At 29.1% G+C, this 18675-nt stretch overlaps 2 protein-coding genes across 2 annotated transcripts in view; one reads left to right on the top strand and one right to left on the bottom strand.

The window, feature by feature from the left end:
• The first annotated feature begins 902 nt into the window (after positions 1–902).
• Positions 903–3195, top strand: LOC136970694 (dehydrogenase/reductase SDR family member 11-like). The gene is made up of 5 exons (XM_067265164.1): positions 903–1102; positions 1164–1317; positions 1613–1707; positions 2537–2666; positions 2741–3195. The coding sequence occupies exons 1-5, from the start codon at positions 924–926 to the stop codon at positions 2936–2938; spliced, it is 756 nt and encodes a 251-aa protein (XP_067121265.1). The 5' UTR covers positions 903–923; the 3' UTR covers positions 2939–3195.
• A 705-nt stretch (positions 3196–3900) lies between these two features.
• Positions 3901–18675, bottom strand: part of Cse1 (chromosome segregation 1) — a 63151-nt gene continuing 48376 nt past the window's right edge. The window contains exons 15-26 of the mRNA XM_067265054.1: positions 18506–18567; positions 17448–17584; positions 14786–14889; positions 12208–12305; positions 10965–11115; positions 9034–9236; positions 8871–8968; positions 8711–8796; positions 7228–7309; positions 7009–7155; positions 4307–4538; positions 3901–4229 (exon numbers count right to left, since the gene is read on the bottom strand). Of these exons, the coding sequence (XP_067121155.1) occupies positions 4140–4229; positions 4307–4538; positions 7009–7155; positions 7228–7309; positions 8711–8796; positions 8871–8968; positions 9034–9236; positions 10965–11115; positions 12208–12305; positions 14786–14889; positions 17448–17584; positions 18506–18567 (1490 nt within the window). The 3' untranslated portion in view covers positions 3901–4139. The remainder of the gene's footprint in view (positions 4230–4306; positions 4539–7008; positions 7156–7227; positions 7310–8710; positions 8797–8870; positions 8969–9033; positions 9237–10964; positions 11116–12207; positions 12306–14785; positions 14890–17447; positions 17585–18505; positions 18568–18675) is intronic.

Genomic DNA, 18675 nt, shown 5'->3' with positions numbered 1-18675 from the left:
GGAGTCGACGACCAGCGACTTTTGTGATAAAGTAATTTGACTTTGCGGAAAAAATGGCCAAATAGAGTTGGTTTATAAAAAATCAAAAAAAAGTTTTTCTATCATAGTTTGTATCGTATCAATTTGTATTATGTATGTATTATTTGTATTTTAGAACTAAAATACATTATGTTTGTCATTTCCAGTAATTGTTTTAAACTTTTATGGAAATGTCATGTACCGGACGGGTCTGACCGGTTACTAAAGACGCGAAAAAACGGTTAATTTAGAGAAAAATTTATTAGTTTAAAAAAACATTAGGTAAAAGTCGTTTGTAGTCGGACACCCATTGTTTATATCAAACTGCCAGGCAGAAACCATATATCGCGGAAGGAAGTCGTCCTACGATCGGTGGAAGATCGAATTGGTCTTCGATTTTGACTTTTCTCCCGCTCCGGGTAAGAGTCTCGTTACGTTTAGTAACCAGGGACCGACCACTCGGGAAGCGTGACTGAAGGAGAACGACCAATCAAAATGGATGAAAGAAAGAACGGAGATTGATATAATCTCCGACAATCCAGGACACCTGGCACTCGGTTAACGTTCCGAATAACCAAAACGCCGTGTGTCAACGCGCAAAAATGAAAAAATATACAATTTCTCGTCTATTGTGCCAACCTGTAACCCGTGCCACTTCGGACTTAGACCGTGTCCCCGACGCCAACAGAGGAAGTCTCCCCGTGCCCTACAGACTTGTCAACGCCACTGTCCCTGGGCTACCTTCGATCGACCATCGAAGAACCAATCGACGCCCGGGACGTCCGAACGGCTGATTGTCCTAAAGCAAACTATTTTGTACATAGTATATGGCTACAGAACTTCCTTATCAAATTAACCTTCGTATCCTGTTAACCAGATAATCTGATACTTGTGTAATAAGCAACATGGATCGCTGGAGGGGTAGAATCGCTCTAGTAACGGGTGCTTCGTCGGGAATAGAAGCGTCTCTATGTAAAGAATTGGTAAAAAATGGGATGAGAGTCGTCGGATGTGCCAGAAATGTGGATGCTATCGAGAAACTAGCCGAAGAGTTGAAAGATCTAGGCCATCTGTACTCCATCAGGTAAATTTGCAAGGGATTTTTTGAGATTTAAGAATCGACTCTAATGAAATTGTCGTCGTAGATGCGATCTGAACAACGAATCGGAAATTTTGGAGATGTTTGAAGAGATTCGCGATAGATACGATCGTATCGACGTTTGCATAAACAATGCTGGCTTGTGTAAAATCAGCCCTTTGATTAATGGTGACACAGAGAGTTGGAGAAATATGCTTCGAGTAAGTAATCTAGAATTGGGGATTATATTAAGTCTAAGATTCATATTTAGCACTTTACACGGATGTAATCAGCGTCGTCCATCGGATGAATTAACATTACAATCGTCGAATGATACACGGGAGATCATTCCCTACCCGGAGAGAAATTTAAGTTATATTCTAGCATTTCAGAAAGCTACCCACAATGTACATAATGCCAAATGTAGAATTATTTCCTGATTATAATAATTTTAGAATAGAAAAACACGCTTCTTATAGTAGAAAAGATTAATGCATTCTAAATCTGTGTGTTTAGGTTAATGTATTGGCATTATGCATCTGTACGCGTGAAGCGATAAAACTGATGCAAGAAAAGAACATAAGAGATGGACAGATTATACATATTGGCAGGTAATTATATAAAATAAATTTAAAGTAAGAATTATTAGAAATATAGGATGTAATATAACAGAAAAATGGATTCGGGTAAGAATAAATCCATTTAAAAAATGAAAAATACTAAATTAAAATAAAGGAAACCTTTTAATAATCTTGTCAAAAAATTTAATATTTCAATCTGAATCAGAAAAGATATACTTTACACGAGCATGTGTTTCATGATAACATAAATAAATCATAATCGGCAAGTGAATGAAATTATAAGGTTTGCCGGTTTGTTTAAATCGGTTTAAAATGAAACAAGTCTCCAGAGATGTAACTAAATATTAATAAGGATAAATGATTTAGATTGAAATCATTCTAGAACAATTTGATGAGTACATATTTGCATCATTATTTGACAAGTAAATGTTACAAACTTGTTATATTTATTGTTACATCTTAATCGGTTAATATAGTTTGCCGTATCATAAAATGATGTTCCTTTATTATAAAAATGAACAATATAGGGCCTAACACAAGTACTATACATGCAGACCCGGTTGTCTGACTGAAATATATCAATGAAATCAACATGATAAAGATTTCCTACCATGTATCATGTATCATGTATCAAAAGAAACAGCATTTTATATCACTTTTGGGTCAATTTCTTCATATAACAGGCTAATTTTTAAGGCTCCTCTATGTTTAGGCCTCGAGGCAAACGGCCTTGCAGGTTTCCTTTATGTAGTCCGGGAAAAGTAATTCAAAATTGTGAATACAGTATAGTTTTTTTGTTTTTGAAGATACAGTATGACTAAGTAATGAATTATATATGACAAAAATTTTTCCAAATTAGCGTCTTGGGACATAAAGTATACTCGTCGGGTGGATCGAGTTTTTATAGCGGAACAAAGTACATGGTAAGAGCTCTCGTAGAAGGATTACGACAGGAATTAAGACGGGAGAAAAGTGGAATCAGAATTTGTGTAAGTTGGATTACTTATTCGTTTGATTTTTGTACGGAGATACATCTCTGCTCGGAATATTTGATTTGTTTCAGTCAGTCGGTCCGGGTTTGGTAGATACAGAATTTATGGAAAGGATGTTTCGGAATAAAGAAATGGCCGAAACTATAAGGGGGTGCGTGGCGACTCTCGGAGCCGACGACGTAACAAATGCAGTTATTAACGTATTAAAAATGCCCGAACACGTCGATGTTAACGACATTCTGGTTCGTCCGACGGAGCAAACGTTTTAAAGAATGAAAAATCATTCTATCATCAATCGTCACTGTAATAAAACATTATGGCTAAGATGTATTGTGTTTAGCCAAAAACTCGTGTTTCCTAGATGCACCCAGAGCTTCGTATGTCCTGTACATGTTTATTGTAACTTGTACTTTTAACAGTACAATTAAAAAAGAAACAGATTGTTCATTATACAGTTGTCGATGCGAGTATAAAAGATATTAATATGTCGTCTCTTTTCAAATAAAATTAATTAATTAATTGTTAATTATTTCTCATCAAGAATATTGAAACTACTTTGATTTTTCAGATAAATATATCAAAAAATACTAGGAATATTTAAATATTCATGCAAACTCATTAAGCAAGCCATCATAAATCAAAATCTAATTTCTCTATAGACTCAAACATGCTCTATTATTGAAAAGAAAACTCCAAACTATATAATACCACAGTAGAAGAAAAGTACATGAATAGATAAAACTAAATATGGCATTTCATACAATCATAATTAGAAATTTATACCTCTTTGAGGTATAAATTTCTAATTATAATTGTAAGTATCATTAATGACTGTTTCATCTTGACAAAAATTTAAAGAAAATTTGATGATCTAACATTAAACTTTATTAATGACTAAATTTTTAAATTTCTTGTTGCTAGAATTAAATTTTAAAAATATTGATGCATGCTATTCTTAAAACTGATTTTTATAGATTAGTAATAATTCAAACTAAGCACTTATTCCAGAGAAATGTAGAAATTATGACAAAAGATGAAAACTTATCAGAAATTGAAAATAATTACATTAAATAAATAGAACTAACACCCTAAAAATTATATAAAACTTAAGAGCATTTTTTAAAACAATATTAAATAATGAATTTCAGCCATCTCTTAAAATGCAGAAATTATGTAAAAAGTTATTCTTATGATTATTTTCATACAAACCTGAATAATTAATCTACAGATGTATCAAATGAGCCAAGAAAAATATCAGAAAATTTCTTGAAATTATAACTTTTTGATATTTTTCTTCATATGAAATTTATTTAGGCAAAACAAACAATTTATATACAGTCTAAAATTCAACCAAAGAGATTTCTGAAGAAATACCATGTGAATCTTTGGTTTTTCATTTTACAGTATCTCAAGAAACATTACCATTGTGATAAATCAATTTGTCACGACGCAACAGAAACTATACAATTTTCACACTAACTGTACTTGAGCTGCTTGCAAATATCGCTGGAGATGAGCAATGGCTTCCTCACCAATTCCAGAGGATATTAATGGCATCAACTGAAAAACAAGCAGTTTTTTTTAAAATAAAAATAAAAACTTGTTTGATATCAAGAAAAAAGCAAATTAATACACACTTTTCCTGGATGATTGACCGAGAGTTTGTACAGACTCTGTGCCAAATTTATCCGCGCATCCGGAATGGCACCATTGAAAGGATCACATTCCTTCTTTCCTGCAAATACCAACTGAGAATAGGATATCTGATAGCTGGGTGTGTCTTCAATTTCAATAAAATGTTCATCTTCGGGTATTGTGTCGTCTTCGGGTAATTCAAATAATTCAATCAGAGATTGTAACAAGGGTGTCCTACAACGACAAAACAAAACAGATCATTTGTAATATTTTTCTAAAATTAAAATTTTTAAAACACACGTTAAAACAAAATTATTATATTAATTATGCACTGAAATGAAACATTAGTAACATCTAAAAGCAGTCAGGGCTTTCCTTTTCCAGACCAGCAGCTGAAGAACTTCTCAGCGAAATGACAAGCTAAGTTTAAATATTTGCATCTGCCAGCTGCTAAATATTCCTTGATAGAGTCCACACAGCAAATCTCACATTCCAACATGTCTCAGATGTGATCTATAGAATTGGTATCAGGTAAGTTACACTGTTGTAAGAGGATGGAGAAAGGACTGTTGTATTCCTCAAAACAGTCTGACATCACCTGAACTGATAACATGTCCATGTGCACTGTCCTACTGAAAAATGGTATCCCCACTTAAACTAGTAATTGGAATCTTACAACTTGTGTGTTAAACCTATAACTATATATAAATACTAAATTTAAATATATAATATATAGCATCCACCTGCTAATATGCATAAAAAATTTGTTAATTTTAACTGGATTACAAGTTGGTGCTTTCATTATACCATTTCTAGGGCCCATGATAGGATATATTCCAAACGAACTCTGCCTGTCTGCATAATGAAGCCAAAATCTGAATTCATTGATCCAGATCATTTTTTCTTTAAGTCCCAGTCCATCATGGCAGAATATTAGTGTGGGCATTTTTCAGAAGTGCCTGCTATTGAAACCCAGCTAATTTTGTATCCATTGCATAGTCCACTGCAATATGAATTGTGAGATTGCTATGTTGTATTGAGAGGTCAGTCGGATCATTGAGCAATGCAGGTTGGGTACATGCTGAAACAGCTGTCATTCAACTAATGAGTCAACTATCCATGACTGTCTTTGTCCTTCCTTCTGGCAGATAGTTTTTCTTGTGTTTACCCTGTTATTAAATACTCTAGACCAGGGATGTCCAACCATTTTGTTTCTCTGGGCCACATTGGAAGAAGTCATGGAGTTTTGGGCCACAAGTATATTATATATACTTGTGGTCCTTAAACGTACAAGTATATTTAAGGATTAACATGTCTAGATTATAGTAATAAATATTAAAACTTTATCATGAAATAGGATATTTTAAAAAATTACTTCTACAGACACTTTCAATTTTTACTTTATAATAAATGAATTTATCTATTTCTAAGGAGACAAACAAAAATATTTGTTTTATTTGGGTCTCTAATTAATAAAAAATGACAAAACACCATTTTAAAGTGCATTTTTATTTGACTAATATATTTATAAATAATATGTAGCCCAAAAGTAGCCAATGCGCCAAATGATATTTTTACGCCAAACTAAAAACGGGTAGCCAAATCTTGCAATGCTGGAAAAAATACTAAATAAAGCTAGAGTTGGGCTCAAAGGATTATAGACCCAAATATGGGGAAAGGAGAGAAAGGACAAAAGATAAAGAAGCGAGGAAGGTTGGAAAATTAAGGATCAATATTTGCATAACAGAAAGTCTATTTAACCTTTCTCACTACTTTTTATCTTTTGGCCTTTCTCTCCTCGAATTTGGGTCTATAATCCTTTGAGTCACAACTCCAGCTTTATTTAGTATTCCTTCCTCACTCACACATTTCCAAGTATTTGAAAATATTTCCTTTCCACTCAAAAATAAAATATGTATAATGGTTTATGGCTTTGTGAAACTTCTTTTTTAAGTTTATGCCATTGAAATAAATAAAATAAAAAATTTGTCGGTTTTGTTTACACATTTATTGGGCCGCAGTGGAACTTGCCTTGGGCCACGTGTTGGGCACCTCTGCGCTAGACATTGCACTTGAAGAGCAGGTAAGGCTACTCTTCTGAGAAAGTGGTTCTTGTTCTACTGGCACCTATTATCATTCTACACACAAACTCTCAAATCATGTTGTCCTTCTGCTGCCAGGAATTACACTGATCTTCAATGGCATGCCTCTACTACATGTAGTGTCTCCTAAGTCTAACCTTGAGCGCAAGACAAAATAACAACAGGTATCATTTCAACTTTCCAGATCTGTTGCTAATATTTTGTTTATTCAGTATATTAAGATATTTTAAAGAGAAATGATAAAATGTTTTAACAGAATTCAGAATCAAAACATTATTTTGAGTGTCTATTTCTAAGTAGCAGTTATCTTGATCTAAGATAATGGCTAGATCAGAATTCATTAAAATATTACAATGTACTTGTAGAGATAGTTATTTAAGATGAAACAGTTACACAAAAAGTATTAATTAAATAATGCAGTTGCATTTTATGGAATCACAAAAAAAAAACCTGTAATTTTCTGCCAAAAGCAAAACGACGATTTTGATAATGATCACATTAAAAGAAACATATATATGTAAAAGTGTATATAAAAACAGGTATCATTTAAAAATTATTAGTATTAGACAAAAGTAACTTATGTTTGAAATCCTTCATCTTACCAGTAATTAGCATATTCTCCCACTATCATTGCTGGAGTTTCTGTTAATAGTTTTGTGATTCCAATAGCACAAATCTTTCTCTCCAAAGAACCAGAGACTTTCTGTACCTCTGGAACAACAACCCTGTCCAACACCATTGCAAACATTCTAAAATAACAAATGACAGTTTAATTTAGAATGATATTAATTATAATAAACTTTTTTTAAATGTGTACGTACTTGGGTTGAAACTCGTCGACCATGCTTATGAAAGTACTTGGACCATATTTATAAATAAAGAAAAAGAAAAACACCAGAAGACCTAAAAAAATTAAAATTCTATCATACAAAATATATTATAACTAAAATTACATTAAAAACCTAGAATTTTTTTAGATCTTACTTCATATCATTCATAATAATGAAATTGATTTCACTACAGTTAAATTCCTTTATTTCTAATGTTAATAAATTACAAATTTTCTTAAACTATTGCTTTAATTTTAAACTTTTAAGGTAAAAGAGACAGAAAAGTTTAGAACACATTTTAATACAATTCCAGTTTCATTGTTTGGTTTATTTTTGTCCTTAAACTAACAGATACACAGAACTATAATTTATAACAAAACTATGAATTATATAATAAAAGTTTCATTGATTAATTTGAATTTAGAATCTGGACTAGAATTTAGTATACAGTAGAGCGTTGATAAGTGGAACGTTGGTAAGTGGAATGGCCGGAAAGTGGAACGATTTTCAGTCGGACTGTGTCGTGCTGAATCGAATGTTTTTGATACTAAATTTACTTCTAAAGTATAATTTTCATGTTTTTTATATTCTTTAATATATTTATTTTGTTTGTACAAAATGCAGAAATAATTTTTAACGATACGATAGCCTCGATGATTATTATAAAAATTTTCGTTAGGCTTAAAATCGATGAAAATTCAACACGAAGTGACACGCAGCGGAGAAAAATTCAACAGGAAGCTATACGCAATGGAGAAAAATTTGAACATCGGACAGGTTAATGTATTTTTTCGTACAAAGTCGGAAACTGGAACAAATCATTAACTGGAAGGACCCCAGTCCCCAATTGGTTCCACTTATCGACGCTCTACTGTAACTGTACATTTTTAAAAAACTTAATAATATTTCTCAATTATTTCTTCTAATATAGCCTTAATCCTTCCAGTTAATTTCTTTCACGTTTGTTCTAACGTTTTCGGCCCACCCTGGGCCATCTTCAGGAATATAATGAATGAACGTGTAGAATTAGAAAATTTCACAGTAATTTGAATCGGAAGGCATTCGATGTATACGTTCTAATTCTACACGTTCATTCATTATATTCCTGAAGATGGCCCAGGGTGGGCCGAAAACGTTAGAACAAACGTGAAAGAAATTAACTGGAAGGATTAAGGCTATATTAGAAGAAGTACATTCATCCAGTACGTTTGATTGATGCGAGTTGGAATTTCTCAATTATATCCATAATTTCTTTTTTAGGTATGTTTTAATTAATTTCTGCTACAGAATATATCTTTGAATATAAATGTAACTGAAATAATTATAATCAGATCAATTATTGACCTGTTCATAAATTTTCAGTTACAATTTCTGATTATAATTATTGAAAAGCTGTTATTTTGTCTTTTTTTTTAAAAAAAAAAAATGACAAAAAAATATTCTTTGGCTTAATTCTGTAAATTTATATACTTACTTTTGATATATTTAGTAGTTTTAGAACTCTGTAACCTTTGGAACAACAGAAGAAAGATCTGTTTCAAAAATCGAGCTAACTGATCACTGTAATAAGATTAGTTTTAATACAAGAGATAAAAATGCTAATTTAAAAAGATAATTTTTGAAATAAAACTTACGAATTTACATGTTCTACAATACTTTGAAGAATATAAAACCCTTCATGGTCATTAGTTTTAGAGGCTATTAGTTTCTGAAATATTCCTAAAACAGCACCCTATAATAAATGTAACCTTTAACTATTTTCCCAAATAATTATTTAAAATAGGTTAAGATATTTACCAGTTTATCTGTTGCAATAATCTGGTGAGCCCCTTTTTCTATGTAAGCCTGTAAAAGTCTTACTAAAGGATGAATATTTCCAGGTCTTTCCCATAGAACTGGAGCCAAAAGACAAGGAAAAACTGCCATGTATGAATCAGGAACTGGACTAGCATTGAACTCCAATAACAAGGATATAATTTGAAAAACATAAGGAATAAATTCTGAAATAAAATATTTATAACAAATTACACATTAATATAGTTTTAATAAATTATTTTAATACATGATATTTTCTGAGACTAATTTGAAATAACTTATTTACATATTAAAATGATCTTTCAATGTAAAAATTAATTGAAATTAATATTGAATCTCTTCAAAAATATAATTTTCAATTAAGTTTTATCATTAGCAACAAGTTTGACACTAACAATACATCTTGATTAACAATAAGATCAACTAATAAGGAATACAAAAAACAAACTTTTGGTTTGGTTGATTTGATAGAATACAATAATACAACTCATGAGCAATGGGTCCTTATTTAGGTATTAGATACATGAAATAAACTTGAAAAAATCCACGTGACCAGCCTGTTGGTAAGTGCAAATCCATAATCAAATACAGCTCATCTCACAAATCTTGACTGGTATGTAAAAATGCACAGTAGTAGGGACCAGTCTATGCACAGTAGGTTAAGTAAACCTGCAATAACATGCAGTTTTTTTTTTTTTTTTTGCTAATTTTACATTAATTGCTGTTCCTTGAATTTGACAATTCTAACAGAAAAAAAAAATCCTGCAATGTGACTTCTCCTTTGCATATGCTATTTTATTTATTTATAAAACAATATATCAAAACTTTGTGATAGCAGGAACTAATGTGAACTGAGTTCAGCTGGAAATAAATGACTGGATGGCAGTTGAGTTGTTTCTCAGAAAAATGATTTTTCAGTATTCTTTTAGGCATGAAATAAATGAATAGCAGCATTTAAAATGTTGGAAGGTCATATCACCCCAGGCTATCTTAGAGAAAAGTATTCGTAGTCTGAGGGACTTTCAGATGTCATTACATCATGCATAGCCGATGTCCACAACATCACGACCACCTCTTGAGGAATCGTGTGAGACATCATAAAAAATGACATCATAGCAGAAAATCATTGCCTACACAAGTAATTGTGAAGAAAAAAAACTTGTACAAAATTGAACCCACAAGGTAGCAAATTTCCTGTGGTTTTCTGAAGGCCTGCAATAAAGGAAAACAATTCTTTTGATCAAAATTTTTACACAGATGGATAGCATGTAGTATAAAGATATCATGGAAGCACAGCCAAGTAAGTCAATTTAATGAAAATATCCATAAAAAAATTATTACACACAGAAAATTGCTATTATTGCAAATGATTGCAAGTTAATGAATCTTTGACAAGGTCATCATACATTATTACTAAAATGGCTTTGTTGAACTTTTCAAAACTTCCAGACCCTGCAAACAGTACTATGCATTGCCCAGTCAAGATATGTGAAATAACTCACTGTTCAATAATTTCATCCATTCAGCCACTGCTGTATGAAAACAAAATTTATTTGAACTATTCAAAAATTTAATCAGATTAGATTCTCTCATAATACTGTATCTCAGAAAAAGTAATGATATAATAGCTCGGTTAGATGGCTATTATTGTACAATCATCTTACCGAATTGTTAGAAATTTGGTTTCTAAATTCATTAAATATTTATTTTATTGAAATTTGTTTTGGAATGTATGGCAATCACAATTACAAATGAGAAATGATTCTATTAAATAGGAAGTCTATTCCTATTTAATAAAACAAGTAATTAAATGAATAATAAATTGTGAAAATGATTTAAGTTTGAAAAAGTTACAATCAATATGACGACGACTAGAGTTTCAGATTAACTATTTATAAGAAAATTGTATATACCTTGGACATCTTGCTGTAAGATATCTTGAAATACAGGAAAAAGAGCATCTTCAAATGTTGTAATAGAATTACGATTGGTTCTACAGGCAATTCTGATTGATAAACTTAATGTTTCAAATAAAAAGTGATTAAAATGTGGTTTACTTGGATTCTGTAAAAATATAAAACATTATATTTAAAGTTTGGAAGTTTGGTGTATATATATTTACACACACCTTAATAAAAAACTTAAAGGTAATTCTTGAGAATTACAGTAAGTAAAAAAACAAAAACATCATTTTGTAGTAAAAATTACTCTAAAGATTAACAACTTGAAAAAAATATTTTACACAAATATTTATAGAAAAGATACTTATCATCACAAATAACCAAGCTGAATATTAATTAAAATGACATATGGCTTTTTTTTATTATCCTATTGCTAAACCTTTTAAAGACAATATGTTTCAATCATTATTCCAAGTTGATCTCTTATATATGTAAAACATTTCTAATCATTCCTGAAACTATAAATCATTCCTTTAAAAAATTATTTCTTATTGCCATTTTCTTTCTTTTTGACACTTTCAGTTTGCATATTATGAACACAATTATTTAATAGTATAAATTATTATTAATTTGCATTAGACTTATAATTTTGTTACCTTGCCACATTACCTAGGCAGTATACATTAAAAAGTTTCCAAGAAAAACATTGGTTAACAATTAGATCAATATTGATTAGCCATAAATTTTGTTGTGTGGAATCTTTCACAAGAATAATACCAAGTTTTGTTTAATAATGAGTACTTAGTATAACTGAAGCTTGGTAGGAAATTTGCATTCACTTTTAATATATCTTATTTTATATTTGCAAAGCTGTTTCTTTAGTAAAAAGGTAAATATATTCGACAAAATTAAAAAATATCAGCTTCAATTGGAAGAAAATATTAATCATATCTTTTTATACAGTATGGCAGTAAAAACCATTATAAAAAGATAATTCTATTAATAATATAGATGGAAATTAGAGGCGGAAATCCTTGAAAAATTCTTTTTTATATATTACCCATTTAAAAAGTGAAATTACTTCCCACAATTTAATAAAATGTTGAAGTTCATAAATCTTATGAAAATTAAAATAATCACCTACTCAGAATGAAACAAAAGACTAAATAAATGTGATATAATTAGTTAAAATTTAAGATTTTTATGTAAATTACGCTACAATATTAAATAAGATTTTAATTATTAAAATACTTACTTTGCTAACAAGAGTTAATTTTGTAGTCAATTTGGGTAAAACAATAGGTAGGAAAGGAATAATTGCGTCTTGAAGTAATGAAAATGTTCGCATAATAGCTGAAACAATAATTTCATCATAAAATTCTTAAGTCAACATTAATCTAATCTAAAAAAGTAATTTTAAATTTAATATAGCATTAAATAATTTTTTGACATACTATAAATATGTAATTCTACTGCTAATTCCATTTATTGTATATGTTTCTACAAAAGTATGAAAACATTAAATTTCTGAAGTTTATAAGAGGATGAAGAATTTATCTACTCACAATATTATTATTATTTTTTATTTTTGTTTTAACTGCTTTGATAAGATATATATATATTTGTAGAATGATCTACAAAAAAATTTCTATGACTTTCCAGCATTAGCAGCAATATAATTATGTATAACCTATTGCAGTTTATATGGTAACTAACTTTGAACCATATGACCTGTTGCCAAAACACAGACATTTCATTGATTTTTTTAATTTTATCTCTGATTCTTTCCACATTGTGAGCATGAGAAGGATCTTTTTTCATGCACATCTTGAGTTATTCCAAGCCCAAAGATGAAGGTAGCAAGTAGAAAGGGATAAGGGCAAACCACCTCCAAAATTTCCTGAAGACTTTTAACAAACCAGATTTGATATCAGGTTCCCAAAGTGGTAGGTTAACACCTTAAAACCCCCATAATTATAAGGCCTATTTTATCAATTTAAAAACAGAGAACAGATCAAAACATTTAGGAAACAACAAATTGTAATAATTATCATAATTTTAACTGAATACAAGTAACCTCAAAGAATTTGATAATCTGTAATATTCTCATTAACTTTTGCATACAGAATAACAAACTTTAACATTTATCAATAATAATTCCAACTCAAAAATAATTTCTTACATATGTATAAAGATTCATATGGAGTTGACATTTATCCTCTTTACTAATATGTTTTCAAATGCCAATGTAACACAAGATATGTTTGAATCATAGTGCTCCTATTGAGTTTTAAGGCTCAAAAATTAGAACTTTCCATAAGAAAAATTGGGGTAAGTAAGACCAATTTACAAAGAGCTAAAACAATCAAAACAATCACTGAGAGGAGGCTGATCACGTCAAAAGCAGTCTACAGTATTTGAGAAATATCTTCTCATTAACAAGAAAAGGAAAGATAGTTAATTTAGTATCCTCAGTTATGTTCATTATAATATCAAATCATAAACTTTATAATATATTACAGCAAGCAAGCAATTTTTTGAATTTTTTTTAGCATCAGCTCCTTTAATTATATAGTCTATACTGTTCTTTTTTTTCTAATTGTTTCTGTTCTGTGCATTTTCTTATTTTTAATGCATTGAATATCGAATTGAAATTATAAAAAAGGGAATTGGTTTGCAGATTAGATCCTTAAAACATGAGCAATTATCCATTCCTGCAAAACTTGAGTCCCAAAAAATCATCCATTGTCTCTTCTGTTTTGTAAACATTAATCGAAATCGTCTTTGGATATGCAGATCCAAAAATTTGCTCCTTAATTAAAAATCAGAATTTAATGTAAATCAAGAAATGCTAAATTGAAGCTTAAATTTAATAGCTTTTATAGAGCGTTGGGACTACTAAAAATGAATGTTTAATTAAAGTAAACAATAAATCAACAGTTAGTTTCCTTTTCATTCAATGAAAGGACTTACAAATAGATGAAAACAAAATAAAAAATACAAGAAATGCAAAAATGGGATTTCACTGTATATTGAAATGACAATAATAAACTCATAAAAAACTTTTAAATCAGCACAGATTAACTTTAATCATTAGAAGTTAATACTTTGGCCATTTAATAGCGAGGTTGTGGCCAAAGTTTTCATCTCTAAAATGTGAACATTCCTTACAAGATAGCGGCGCTCGACGTTCGCATTTTACAGATGAAAATTTCAGCCACAACCTTACTAATATTAATAAGTTTGACACAGTTTCTGCTTTTATTAGAGCTAAAAATATGTAATGTACAAAGTCAAAGTGTTTTAGTGCAAATAAAATCAAAAAATTTACTGAATATATTGGTCCTAGAGTTAATATTGTTAATTAAATATCAGCAAATATTTTCTTAATGTAATGGAAAATTACTAGAACAGCTTAGAAAAATACAGAGCAACAATTTTTCTCATGATCTTTACTGGGGCTTTATTTAAAAAAACTATTATTGAGATTTAGATTAATAAAAATTAAACTTCTTTAAAGTCTTAATGCAAAATCTTGTAATTACTTAATGGTGACTGTAAATTAAGTATTCATATATAGAAAGGAATATCAGGACTAAGATTATGCATTATATATGCTTCATTTAGGAAAAATTTATCTTGTATTATCACTTAAACAAAAAGTAGGATAATTAGGACAATGTCTTATAAAGTAAGTTGTTTTCTACGTTACAATTAAAAACCAGAAAAATAAAATAAATATGATGTGTGGAATCACAACTTAAAGAAGAATTTCATATTTTTCACAAAAAATGTTTTTCTGAACAATATTAATAAAGTAAACTTTTTATTACCTTTCATAATATATTCATTTTCTGCAGATCCTTCACATTCAATAACTGCAAAGAGATTATTCAGTAGTCTGTCCAATACTGGTTGAATATCATTTACAGAAACACTAAACAAAAACAAAAAGTACACATTAAAATTGTTATTATTTATAAAGGAGATAAATTGCTGTAAGACTAACTGCTTATCTATATATACATAGCAAATATTTTATTTCATTAAACAAAATCAACATTAGTAGTACAGTGTAATTTGTAAGTGCAACTCATTCTGCAAACCTCTCAAATAGAGACAAGCTTTCCTATTATTTCTTATGGCTAAAGTTTGAACCTTGTTTTGAAATATCTAATCCAAGTTTTCCAAACATCAAAATGCTACAAAACACTCATTTACCTATCAGCCATTGATTCTGAATAAAAGTAAATAAATGATAGTATTAATTAGTTTATTCACTGATATAAAAAATGTAAATATTCTACTTATCAGACTTTACTTAATGGTAGAAAACAACAGTTAGTTAACACAATAAATAAGCAGGAAAAGAAAAATAAAATTGTAATCGTTGACAGACAGTTCATTAGACTGCACAGGCATGTTAGAAAAACTAGCTTTACCCTTATAGACAAAGTAAATAAAACAAAGAAAATGGAGAGAGAAACTGTAATCTATCAATCATAGTGTGTGAGAATTTCAATATTGTCATACTCATGATTAAAACACATATTTTGTTCTTGTAAATAAAATAAGCACCAAACATTATTTCATAAATCAGAAAGACAAAATACAAGCTATTCTCTTGTTTCTCTTTCCAATTAATGAGACAAAATATTCAATATATGAACATTTTAAAAATCAAACTCTCACATATCAGAAACTTGTAAATTAGGCCACAGTCCACATTATGTAATATTCTAGCCTGAAAAAGATAAAACCTTTCTAAGATGAAAACCTGCAAAATCTGAAAAAAAAGTGAAGTTATTTTGACATTACTATCAAGTTTTTCTGATTAAATATCCCATCTTAGACAGACTCTGTGAGAAATTAACAGAAAGCAATGTGTTATACTTCTATTATTATTTTGTATTAATTAGAACCTATTGAAGACAGAAACTCAAGTATTCAATTGAAAAAACAACACAAAAGCATCACGAATACAATTAAATAAGTTTTGTTTATATGATGATGGATTTTTGAAATAGTTATTAATTCAATTATGATATTATTTAGCTAAGTTTATAAATTGTTAGGAATACATAATACACAATTTAGATGTAATGATATGCCAATGCTTAAATTACAATACTATCCACACAAACCTAATGTTGAACAATGAAATAAAATATATTAAAAATTAGTAACACTTTGATAAATAATCTCAAGCATACACATTAAATCTAAATTTATTGTAGGATTTAAACATATTTTGGATCCTATACAGACCAGTGAAGGCTATCTACCATTTTTGAATCAAAATAGAATCTAGCAACTAGAATGAATCCCTTTGAGAGAGACTAGTCCTATAAAGTACTGTTTTCAGCAGGTAAAAATGAAATTTGCTGTTCAGTTTTGGCAAAAACTTCAGAAAATAAATTGTTTTGTTTCCATCTATATTTATGCTGTATTTTGTGTGTAAACGTTCTTGGCCTAAGTCCAATTCAGTTTTAAAACAACTGCTTTCTGTGCTGCTTTCCCAATGCATTGAGATAATTTTAAATGAACATATTAATGAGAAAACTTGAAAATATCAGACTCAAATTCACGCAAGTAAACTACCCAAGATAGCATATGAAAGTGTACATTTTTATTATGAAAATATTAAGCATCTTATAATACATGTGCTTAACAGACTTTTTATTTTGAGTCCATTTCAATAAATATAGTATGTCTTACTTAAAACTTGGTAAAAAACATTCGCATTTTAAAGCAATGAACATTTTTTTGTTCCAGTTTGCCTAAGACTGAAAAAATTTGTTAAACCAGTAAATTTGTAACTCCCAGTAAATTACATTAAAACTTATGAAAGTTGAATCTGATTATTATTTATCATTCACATTCTGAAAGACATCAAATAAGAATTCTTTGATTTCTAAAAGTATTTGATTTATGGAATGGTTTTTTTCTTAGAAAACATTGTCTTTTAACATAAAAGACACATTAAAATAGGAAAAATCAAATTTACTCTTACATGTTTTTATAAAATTATACAACAAGCATTCAAATAGACCCATTGTCAGTCTATTTTTTAAAATCTGTTTGAAGTGTAAATATATTCAAGCCTGCAGGTTTATTTTTTCAAAATTAGATTTTGCATGTGTTGGTATGAGTGGCTGCAAGAGTTAAATGAAAATCAACAACTAATTCTGAAAAGTAACAAATAAAAAATGTAACAGAACAATTCAAAGAATTTCAATAGGATGTTTACGGTAATCCATAGCTTAGGAAATGTGATTTGAATAAACCACACAGATTTTATTTTTTACACGCAACTGGGATTTGCATTTGAGTCTGGGGAATAAATAAAACCTGAGTCTAATTAAGTGTATATAATTTATTTCACTATTGTTAATGATTCCATTATACAAGTTTCAAATAAGACTCTAATCATAATCAAATATGACAACATCTAAATTTAATTGATTAAAACATTTAAAATTTCAGTATACTTACATTGTTGCACCATTTGTATCTTTGACAGTAAATATACGCTCCAAAGCATGAGCAGCATAAGTATGAACAACCACATTAGATGACGCCAATAAGTTGATTAAATGTGGAATGCTTGATATCACAAGTTGCTTTGGAAGCTAATAAAATATAAATTTAAATAAATTTGTTATGTTTACTGTTATCAAAGTGCTGAGTTATAAAATAAAGTAAAATAATAATCTATTTTTCTGAATAAAATCTAGCTGAAACAATTAGACAATATTTGTTATTCATCCTTAAATATTATAAGGATAAATTTATACAAAAATTTCAATAATTCAACTTTTTAGAGAAACAAAGGTCATGTAACAAAACACATATGACATAAGATATTTTTTTAACATTAGTCTTTGCTGGAATTAATCATAGGTAGAATCAAAAACTTTTAAGAACAGATAGCTTTCAAGATTTGAATAAAATTGAGAACCAGTAACAAATGTAAGTCACTGAGAATAATAAGAATAAAGTAGAAGGCTGCCAAGTTTCCTTGTATGGAATAGTTAGTATCCAACTAGTACTAAATATACAAGAAAATATTGATTAACATTGTTGGTAATTACAGTAATTGAAGTTAATAATTAAGTAATGTATTAAGATTCTTTTGAGAAGTCAGATCACAATAACCTTGGCTCTGTATTAGTGTAATGCAATTAAAATTTCTAGTTTTGGGTAAGGCACTAGTTTTAGTTCTCAGAATGGCATTTTCCCTGTCAGAGCATAAAGATTATATCCCAGAATTGCAAATATTTGAATACCTAGCACAGGTTTTTGCAAACAATGAGAACTTTTTAAATTGAACAGTTCTCAATTCTTGCATTCAATATCCTCTCTTTAATGAGAATTACTTTGAATTGATCTGGATTGAACATAGCAAAAAATGTTTTTTACTTATGTAACAAAAGTAATTTTAGTATAAAAACATAATATAACCAACTAAATATATTTACAGATTTTATTTATAAAAATCTTTTACTCTATTATTATAAACAGAATAATGTATTTATATAATAATTACTTACTTGATTTCTAAATATCATAACATATTTGATTGCATCAGCTTTTAAAACTGGAAATTCATTTACTAAAAAACAAAAACAATTTATCAAAATATTGTAATATTTTAAATTTTAATCATAATCTATTGTGTATTATGGCTACAAAAAACATTTTTATAATTTTCCTCAAATCA

Source organism: Centruroides vittatus, unplaced genomic scaffold, assembly GCF_030686945.1.
Source record: "Centruroides vittatus isolate TY-2023 unplaced genomic scaffold, ASM3068694v2 contig_1049, whole genome shotgun sequence".
Classification (NCBI taxonomy): domain Eukaryota; kingdom Metazoa; phylum Arthropoda; class Arachnida; order Scorpiones; family Buthidae; genus Centruroides; species Centruroides vittatus.
Note: the sequence above shows the minus strand (reverse complement) of the source record. Positions and strands in the feature narration are given on the sequence as shown.

Coding starts and splice junctions, on each gene's coding strand:
- LOC136970694 (XM_067265164.1), top strand. CDS start 924: ATGGATCGCTGGAGGGGTAGAATCGCTCTAGTAACGGGTGCTTCGTCG. Junction 1,103..1,163: donor GGCCATCTGTACTCCATCAG/GTAAATTTGCAA, acceptor TTGTCGTCGTAG/ATGCGATCTGAACAACGAAT. Junction 2,667..2,740: donor AAAGTGGAATCAGAATTTGT/GTAAGTTGGATT, acceptor GATTTGTTTCAG/TCAGTCGGTCCGGGTTTGGT.